The 10,907-nt window shown below is 36.2% G+C and overlaps 1 protein-coding gene across 1 annotated transcript in view; it reads left to right on the plus strand.

Moving 5' to 3' along the window:
• The window catches only part of ZNF451 (zinc finger protein 451), a 77,833-nt gene that overhangs the window by 51,148 nt on the left and 15,778 nt on the right, over positions 1–10,907 (plus strand). The window contains exons 6-7 of the mRNA XM_006893145.1: positions 1,122–1,272; positions 2,894–3,020. Coding sequence (XP_006893207.1) covers positions 1,122–1,272; positions 2,894–3,020 — 278 coding nt within the window. The remainder of the gene's footprint in view (positions 1–1,121; positions 1,273–2,893; positions 3,021–10,907) is intronic.

Genomic DNA, 10,907 nt, shown 5'->3' on the forward strand with positions numbered 1-10,907 from the left:
ATATGAGTAGTTGGTGGTCTGTTCCACAGTCGGCTCCTGGCCTAGTTTTCACAGCTGATATTGAGCTTCTCCAGCGGTTCTTTCCACAGATGTAATCGATCTGATTCCTATGCATACCATCAGGTGAAATCCATAATTGTGCATCTATCTGCTTGGGTTTCTTTCGGGCATATTCCCAGTAGTGGAATTGCTGGGTCAAATGCTATTTATATTCCAACTTTTTGAGAAAGCACCATTCGACCTTCCATCGTAGTTGCACCATTTTACACTTCCACGAACAGTGACTAAGGGTTCCAGTTTCTCCAGAGCCTCACCAGCAGTTGTTGTTTGCTGCTCTGTTAAATTTTGCTATTTTTTACTAGGGTGAGATGATATCTCATAGTTGTTATGTGAGCTCTTAGCACAGAATCCCCATCAACAGCACAAAACCAGTTGATAGTGACCATCAAGCATATTTATACATATTCTTTATGAAATAGATCTCTCCCATTCCCTTTCCTAAGCAATGCTATTTAGAGATATTTATAGCTTTGTTTATTCCAAATAACTGTATTTACTCTTAGGTTATATCTTTTATAAGAGAGATTGCAAATGTTGTTGCCGTCAAGTTGTAGACGACTCATAGTGACCCTATGAATGAAAGACCTGAGCACCATTCATAGAGTTTCTGGAGGCAAGCCATTTTGGAAGTGGATGCCACTCCTGCTTCCAAGCATGTTTTAATGGGGAAGCTCCACCGAACACTGTCCACCATGGATAACCATTATCACATTTTGCAAATCGGTGTCACAGTGTTCAGCATCACAGCAGCCACCAGTTATCTCAATGTACAGCAGTGCACAAACCAGTGCTATACCACCTAGAAGAATGTTTGACAAAAAAACCCAATGTGAACCAGACCTGAGGGCTGCAGATTCAAATCACCCACCTTGGGCTTGGTAGCAGAATTTTCTGTCCGCTAGGCCAACGTAACTCTCTCTATGTTGTCGTTGTTACTGTTGTTAGGTAAATTCTTCATTAGAAATTAGATTCACGTAGTTGATGCTGTATCATAATATTAATTGTTTTGATTATCAGTCCAAAAGATAAGTATCTGAAGTAGAATTTCTGTTTTGATTCAGGATTCAAAACAGGCGTGGTTAATTCTGGAACAAAAAATTCATTCCGAAGAGGAGGCCAAATGCGAATGTCTGGGAAACCAATTTTATGTCCCATAATGCACTGCAACAAGCAATTTGACAATGGACACCTCCTCTTAGGACATTTGAAAAGGTAAATATGCTTTTAGAAAAGTGAAGTCAAATGAGTTTCAAGTCATTTTGTAAAATCAAAGCATGATTGTGATAGTACTTTATATTCCATTGTGTGTTAGGTGTTTATCTGCTAACTAAAATGTTGGTGGTTTGAATCCACCAGCTGCTCAGGGAAAGGTCAGTCTCCTGTAAAGATTTCTAGCCTCAGAAAACCAATGGAGGGTCACCATTTGTTGGAAATAACTTGACGGCAGTGAGTTTGGGATTTTGTGTATGGTATATCGAGTTTTTCTTTCTTAGGGTTTCTAAAAGGCCTAGTGAAGTTAGACTTTTCTTGTGATATTATAGTGTTGTCTTTGTGGCTGTAGTTATTAAATGCGTATATTTTTCTGATGTCTTTCTAAAATTTTGAACAGACTCCTTCAATTGATACTTTGAGGTGTCAGTTTTGGAGAAATGACGCTGGGAAATGCCAATTTCAAGAGCCATAGGACATTTAAAGGGAGATTTTCAACCTGCAGACACTACTATGCCATTAGGAAAACACTTAAAGCAAGTTTAACATTAAGAAAAAAATATTCTATCTTCAAACAGTTACTGAGTTTTTGAATAGTAAAGGTAGAGAAAATAGCTAAAAAGAGAACGTAGCATTAAAGACATCAAACATTCTTACCTTCACAATCACCCCAGTGATTCCAATAGTTCAAAGATGAAAATTTGACAGATTAGGGGCTAATCATTACCTTTCCTAAATGGCCCACTCTACTTACTTGTCTAGGCAGTGCAAGTAATTAATGTGCTAGGTTGCTAATTTAGAGGTTAGAAGTTTGAATTTCCCCAAAGACAATTGTTATTTGCTTCTGAAAGTCAACCATTGAAAACCATAGCTCGTGCTGTTCTTTTCTGAAACACGCATGAGGTTTGGGTGAGTCAGGATTGACTATCAGAAGTGTTTTCATATGCTTTACCTCAGGGAGCATAGTCAGTATGGAGAAGACATAGTTTGTAGGAAGCTGGTGCTGCTAACCCAAGCAGCTTTGGCTGTTCAGATCCACTGGTTGCTCCAAAGGAAAAAAAAATCGGTTATCTCCTGTGCAATTTATGGAAGAGGGTCTCAAGATAAGAGTACTATAATTTGATAACAGTGATTGAGTGAGTTACCCCTAGAGGGAGCTGCTACAGTATATAAATAATTGGGTAGCATACTGTAGTGTAGCTTTTCAAGGCAGTTTAAAATGACAAATAGGTTAAATGGTTAAGTTAAAGCTCTAAAAGGATCAAAAGCCATTTTTATATATGCCTCTGAAATCTTAAATGAGATAATGATTTTTCTCTTGTTGTGTACCATCGAATCGGATTGGATTGGCACATGAGGAGATTGCCTCTCCTTCTCCAGCAGAGCATCTGGTGGATTTAAACTGAGTGCCTTTGGCATGAGATAATTTTTAAAATGGTTACTTGAACGCCTAGATTTTATTGTTGGTTGGGCTTTTTTTTATGTTTTTTTGATATGAAAACAGTATTTTAGTAGAAAATAGTGAAGAGGTATGTGTGTGCATGTGAATGCATGAAGCCTGACAAAGCAATATAGTTCTTCTGGAGTGTAGGCTTTTCTGATATTATCCATCTTTTTCAAATAGGTTTGATCACTCTCCATGTGATCCAACAATAACGCTACATGGATCTTTCATCAATTCCTTTGCTTGTATAATATGTTGTGAAAAGTTTGTTACTCAACAGCAATATAAAGATCACATTTTTGCAAAGGTAAGAGTGTGTCCTTAAAGTAGGTATTTGTTTTCTAGAAAATTAGAGTTGGTTTTAGGTTTACCGATACTCTTAAACTTGTAATTACCAGTGACTCAAATAGTAAAATTTATGATAGTCTACTAAAAGCAGAATGATTTTGAGCCTTATTGTGAGCATCTCAATAGCTAAAAGATAGCAGTCCTAGAGATTATACTGGATCTCTTTCTTTCATGGATTTGTTCTATAAAGCTAAATGATCTTACTCAAGATTCTCTGGAATTAGACGTATAATGAGAAATAAAGCTTCTTCCCTTTAGTCTACACTCTCTTAATACCTATGAAAAGTTGGAACCATATAGTAAATAGTAACTCCTTACACTAGTATGAAGAAACAGCTAATATTTAAAAGGCTATGCTATATAATAATCATTAAGTAGTCCATCTCAAGGGACCAAAGTACATTGATGATACATGTCAAATCTGTTACAGAAAACTCTGTAATGAGTCTTTGCCATATGTGATATTAGTTTTAATAACTTACTAGTATTTCAAAAGTATATGTACATTTTGGAAAATAAGGGGAAAAATGAACAAAAAGAAAACAAGCTGCCTTATTCTCTTTATTTTATTGGAAATTTTTTTATTCACTATTACACATTTTGCTACACCTCACCCCCCATCCCACCTCACAATGCACCCCTTGTTCCAGATTGTTCTCATTCATAAAATGTGTAATCATAAATTCCTTTCAGACAGTTCTTCCCCTCATTTGTTCTAATGCAGTTCATTATCTATCCACTCTTTCCACATTCTTTCCCAATGACCCCCCCATATCTATCCTATTTTATAACATTGGTGTTATGCAGTATTTGTCCTTTTGTTACTGAGATATTTTACTTAATATAATGTCTTCAAGGCTCCCAACATCTTGTGTAATGGTTTATGAGTTCGTTGTTTTATCAGTGCTACATAGTATTGGTGTGAATGTACCATAGTGTTCTCAGTCCATTAGTTTTTTGATGGGCACTTTGGTTGCTTCCATTTCTTTGCTGTTATGAATAATATAGCAATAAACATGGGTGTGCATACATATTTGAGTTGTGGCTATGGTTTAAGTTATATTCCCAGTAGAATTGTTGGGTTAGCAGGTATTTTCTTTCTTTTTTTTTGAGGGAAACACCTTCAAATATTCTTCCATAGTGGTTGTACCATTTACATTCCCGCCAGCAGTGAATAAGAGTTAAAATCTTCTACAACCTCTCCAGCACTTGTTGTTTGCTGCCCTGCTGAAATTTGCTGTTGTTGCTAGTGTGAGGTGATATCTCATACTTGTTTTGTAGAAGCTGCCTTATTCTCACCTGAAGAAATACAGTTACTGTTCACATAAGATAACTTAAATTATTTTGTGGTTTTTAGAAAAGAATACTGTCAAAGAAGAAAAGCTAAATATTGTTGAGTAGGAACCAATTCAGAGCTGAACTTCCAGTGGGTTTCTGAGGTTGTAAATGACATCTTTTTGTTTCTTATTTTTTCCCCCCTAGTTTAGCTCATATTTTTGCAGTAGCGATGCTAGTGGATTCAGACTAGCAGAGAGGCCTTGTCTTTTTGTTAGCAAAGCTAGCAAAACTTCATATAGATTGAGCCACTAGAGCTCTCTTGTGTTTAAAAGCAGTCTGTTAAAAATATCTGTTTTACTATATTTTTCATTACAAACAGTAATTTGTTGAGTCAGTTACATACATTTCTGTATTTTAAATCAGTTATATTAAATGGATATCATTTTAACTTTTTTATTAACATTAAGGATTTTTATTATAATTAAGGATTTCCATTTATTCATTGTTGCACTTTTCTCCCTGCCCATCCCTTCCTCCCCCGAATTTGGTTTTCTCTTTGAAAAGTAAAAGAAAAATTCTTTCATTGTTATACAATCCTTCCCCTCAAGTCCACTCCACTATGTAGCCTTCATTCTGGACTCCTGTCGTGACAATAATGCCTAATCACTTATCCCTTTTGCACAGTTTTCTCCCTCATCTGTTTCAATGCAGTATACATTATTTATCCCATCTTTCTCAGTCTACCTCCAACTCCGATGTCAGTCCTGTTATACAAGTGGCACTATGCAGTATTTGTCCTTTTGTGACTGAGATATTTCACTCAGCGTAATGTCCTCTAGGGTCACCCATTTTGAAGAATATTGCATGAGTTTCTTGTTTTTCAATGCACCGTAGTATTCCATTGTGTGAGTATACCACAGCTTCTCTATCCGTTTTTTTGTTGATGGGCACTTAGATTGTTTCCAACTCCTTGGTATTGTGAACAAAGCCATGATAAACATGGGTGTGCATTTAAATTAATATAGCTAATTTCCTATGGGATATATTAAATATTTAAGTTCTGTTATTTAAAACAATAACATGTCACAATGTATATGAACTTGGTAAGTAAACCAGTATAAAATAAAAATTTTATTTATATTAAAAAAAAAAAATGCCCAATAAGCAGTAGCATGTTAAATATCCTAGTCGCTGAAAATCTGGACTATCTATACTTGATATATTGCTGAATAAATGTTAGGTATTTTAAAAGATCCTGATATCCAAACATTGGTAGGAATTATTTCTAAATCGTCTTTTCAGAGTTTACTTATATATAGAACTATACTTGAAAAATATTAAGTAATATTCTGAATTCTAAATAGGCTCACAGCTGGAAATTAAAACATGTTCTTGCAAAGAAATATAATGGAGTTCTACAGTTTTTCTATCCCTGCCCCCTCATTAGAGCATATTCCCACAATAAATGTATATCTGTGAAGTACATTTTTATACACTCAGTCATCAGTTTATTGTAAACTTGGATTTATTTGATTAGGGTTTTAATAATGTGGTCTTAACATTCTTTAATAATTATAATTCTATATAAAGGAGACACTAGATTTTTTTAATTTGGTCAGTCTTTAATTTTTAAAGGCCTGCAGTGTTGAAGACTTCATAGGCATTATAGTAGGTTCAAAGAGAGTAGATACATAGTCACACTCACTTGTTGTTGAGTCAGAGCCATTTCACAGGTAGCTGCCCCTTCAGCACATTCTCTGAGGCTGTAAGTCGCTCAGGAGATTGCCTTTCTTCTCCCCCCCAGGAGCTGCTAGTGAATTTGAACTACTGAAGAGTCACCATGTTTGGGTTAACAGTGAACCCACTACAGACTAGGCCATTAAAGTGTGTGTGTGTGTGTGTGTGTGTGTGTGTGTGTGTGTGTGTGTGTGTTGTGTTGTTAAGTGCCGTCGAGTCACAGGCGACTCATAGCGACCCTGTGAAGGGAGTCCTAGACGTTTGGGTGTCTCTCATCATTTCCCCAGGTTCATAGGGTTTCCGGAGGCAAGCTGTTATGGAAGTGGATGCCACTTCTCCTTCCAAGCTTGTTTTAATCGAGGAACTCCACCCCACTCTTTTCGCATTGGGTAACCAACCATTAACGCATTTGACACATATCAGTGTCACAGTGTTCATCCTAACAGCAACTATAAGTTACTATTGTACGACAACTTGTACACCAGGGTTATACGACCTAGAGGAATGTCTGAACAAAAACAATGAAAGACAGGCCTGAGGGCTGCGGATTAAAAGTCACCCACCTTTGGCTTGGTAGCATCACCTTCTGTCCACCCAGCTGATCTCTCTCTATACTTTCTGCATACACACATTAAATTACTAAAAAGTTTAAGGAAAAAAAAAGAAAATCCAGATAAGGATGAACTGAAGCCCATGGAGTGGAAGACTATTCCAGAACAAGGGAATGTGTGTGATGCCTGCTCCAGGTCCTCACACAGGAGTGCGATGCTGCTTGCTACTCGCTAGGAATGGAGAGCTGCTTCTGGTGTTTGCAGACACAGGCAGCTCCACCTCCATCTCGTTCTCCTGAGTGTTGATCAACCATGAAGAACTTCTTTTGGAGCAGGAATTTTGGAATTGACGGATCTCCATTTTTGTTGTGTGTAGATGTTATTTAAATATGATATGAGGAGCTTGAGGTATAGAATAAGTAAACCTGAAATAATACAACCTAAGTTTAAATAGGACTTCAAAGAAAGGGAAGATAAACAGAGTTGTAAAATATAGTAATGTGTTATGAAAGAGAAGATGATCCTGGGAGAGATAAATTTAGCTGGAGTATATAGTCACAGAAGTAAAACTTAGGTGGAGAAGAAAAGTGGTCGGATTGTAGCTAAATGAAGATATATGTTAACCTAGTCCATCCAAGATGTTAGTAAGGCATATTTGCAAGGTTGACTGGCATTTGAGAGCTTGGATTTGCAAAGGATTCCTACTATTACCATTTATAATTGTCTTCTTGGGCCGTTTAAACTGGTAACATGACACAGAGTATGCTGACTCAATGGAGTTGGAAATTTTGATAAATGTTAAGAAATAGCTGCTTAAAGGACCAACCCACAATAAAAGTTTTGCATTGAGTCATGGATAAGCTTCCATATTGCTGCAATTTCATATGTGTTGTCACAGTTTTGTGCTGTTTGAATTAAGTTTATCCTTTGTAATTCTACTGGAAGAATTCCTGGAAGGTTGCAGTGGTTTCCTCCAGTCTTGATTTGATTTGTTCTTTTTTTCCCTTGGCTGATTTCCGTTTTTGGGTGGTATCAAAGATTTGGTGAATGTTATGGAGTATAGTTGTACTCTGATGACTCACATAGAGTTTTCTTGAGTCTGAATCCACAGGAAAGCAGCTGGTTTTCTTGATTTCACTTGTTTTCTCTTATTGTAATAAATCACACCATGAGTGCAGCTATATAGTACTGTGGACCTCACTTGATGGGACTGCATAAGAATCAGATTGACTGCATATGTGGAAAGACTCATTGGAAAGACTGCCCAGTATCAGCTGTCAAAATCAGGCCAATTGCTGACTGTGAAACAATCAGTTATTCAGATGCAAGTTCAAACTGAAGAAGTAAAATGAACCAAAATATGGCCTTGAGTTTATGCTACCTGAATTTAAAAAAATCATCTCAAGAATAAGATTGAGGTATTGAACACTAATGATCAAAGACCAGATGAATTATAGGATATCATCCGTGAAGAGTGAAAGATTGTCACAGAGACAGGAGAAAGAAAAGACCAAACTGGATGTCAGAAGAGACTGATAATTGCACAAGAGCATCAAGAAGTCAAACCAAAGGGAAGAGATGAACATAAGATGTCAAAGGGCAATGAAAGAAGACAAGCAAGGTATTGCAAAGAGCTGGAGTTGAATAATAAAAAGGGAAGATCTTGCTCAGCATTTCTCAAGCTGAGTGAACTGAAAAACAAATTCGGGCCCCGAGAAAAGATACTCAGAGATGCTGTGGGCAAAATCTTGAATGATCCAAGGAGATGGAGAAGATACACAGAGTCACCTGGACTCAAAAGGCATCGATTTTATGTCTGTCACCGGATTCAGGCCATAGTCTTTTCAGTCACGTGCTAATGAATATGGATGACAGACGTAGAATCGATCGATGCCTTTGAGTTCTGGTATTAGAGAAAAGTACTGAATATCTATCTCATGGACTGCCAAAGAATAGATTGCCTTGGAGAAAGTGCAACTGGAGTGCTACTTAGAGGCTAGCATGGTGACACTTCATCTCATGTATTTTGTTAGAAAAGTGGAGGGCTGGCAAAAAGAAAGACCTTAAATGAGATGGATTGACATAATGACTACAGCAATGGGCTTGAGTATGTCAGAGGTTGTGAAGTTGGCACAGGGCAGGACAGGATTCACATCTGTTGTTATTTGAGTCACTATAAATTGTCCTAGACTCAACAACATCTAACAACAGCGTGACTTTTTCTAGTGTACTGTTGAACCTGAGGCAGGTTCAAGGGGATTCTGATTACAGGTAGCTACCTCATTATAAAGACACAAAATTTTAAACTTGATATTGTTAATAGAGGACTCTTGCAACATTCTTAACATACTGCTTTAGATTTTAGATCTTCTTGAACCACTTTTCAACCTCTTGAGAGGACGTTAAGGAAACTTTGTGGTAGAGCAGTGGTAGAATATTTAGGGTAAACTCATAAAAATCCATTTAAGTTACTTATTAAGTAATCTTGCAACATTCTTAACATAATGCTTTAGATTTTAGATGTTCTTGAACCACTTTTCAACCTCTTGAGAGGACGTTAAGGAAACTTTGTGGTAGAGCAGTGGTAGAATATTTAGGGTAAACTCATAGAAATCCATTTAAGTTACTTATTAAGTAATTCACCTTTCAGATGAGTAGATTGCATATATATTTTAGTTAATGGCATTTAGAATTGAAGATTTTAAGATGAAGTTGAAAGATTTGTTAAAGAAGTAAATGATAACTTATTATTGGTTGTGAAGATTGGGAAGAAGGATAAAAGCAGTACATTTTATAATTACTTCAGTGTTTGAGTTACTAATATTTGACCTTTTTTAATAAAAACCTGGAGTTCCATAGAAAAGGACTTATTTTCCTATTCTGTGAACTGTCTTTGGATTAACCTGAAAATTCATTAATACTATATATTCCTGATTTTTAATTCACTTGCCCCCCACCCTTTTTTTTTTTTGGATGTGTGGGGTTGGGAAGTTGTGCATACCATGCTGTTTTGCCCATCTTTATTTTTATGCTTTCAGAAAGTATATTTATGATATTTAGCCTTCTAGAATCGCTGTTACTTTAAGTATATGTCCTTAGCACCTTACTGAACATCTGTAACCCTAGCTTCTTGAAGCATCTGTAAAACAAAATTTTTAAATGCAGTGTTGTCCAGGGTAAGTGTAATAATACTATAGGAAACACTTATGTATAGTTCTTGTTCTAATTTAAATTTTTATTCCATAGATCTGCAGTAGAATTTAGGGGAGAGAAAAGTACCTGAATTCCCATTTCTTGATTATTATGTAGACAGAAAAAAAATTGTTTTTAAAATCCTACGGTAGTGCTTGATATGTGGTAGATGTTCATAGTTAATGTAAATTTCCATTCCTCTTCCTGCTGCTGTGGTAATCACAATACATGCTGTTTTGATACTTCTTAGTGTTCTCTTTCATCCACGAAGGTGGATTCGAAATGCCTTCGGGTTAGCAGTATCACTCCCTACAGAGTACTCTACCAGAGCTCCAAATCCTTAGGTTAATGATAGTAAATTTAAGATTGCACAGTACAACTTCTAAGGCTATTTCTCTAAAAACCAGTAATTCCTTAACAGTAGTTGTTAACTAAGTTTGTAAGCCTAGGAATGCCCATTTGACTATGTAAATACATGAAAAGTTAATAACTGTTTGGAAAAAATATTTGCAACAGAGGGGATGACACTGTTTTCATAACAAAGTTATGTTATAAATCAGGATACTAGAAAAAAATTTGAAAAATTTTGCAAAGGGCATACCTAAACAGTTAATAGAATACCATAAACATGTGACAAACACATGAACAAATGCTCCAATTCTGGTTAACAGAGACATGCAACTTAAAGTGACAATGAGTGTAACAACATTTGTTAGATTAGTAAAACTTAAAAAGACTCCTAGTTTATATTGCTACTAAGTTTTGTGTTCTTAGGGAATATGTGAATTGTTAGAGGCTTTATGAGAAAACAATTTTACTTTATCTTTTAACATGTCAAAAATGTATGCCCTTAACCCAGCAAGGCCATTTCTAATAGTGAGAAAAAAGCAATTATAAATAAGGGAATAAATGCAAGCATTTTTATAACATTTATATTTATAATGTTGTTGTTGTTGTTGTTATGTGCCGTCGAGTCATTTGCGACTCATACCAACTCTATGTACAACAGCCCTAAACTCTGCTCTGTCCTGTGCCAATCGCACTGTCTCTGACACTCCCATCCCGATTATCCCAGTCACTGAATCAAT

Source organism: Elephantulus edwardii, unplaced genomic scaffold (genome assembly GCF_000299155.1).
Source record: "Elephantulus edwardii isolate Elephantulus edwardi_28Jun2011 unplaced genomic scaffold, EleEdw1.0 scaffold00124, whole genome shotgun sequence".
Taxonomy (NCBI): Eukaryota; Metazoa; Chordata; class Mammalia; order Macroscelidea; family Macroscelididae; genus Elephantulus; species Elephantulus edwardii.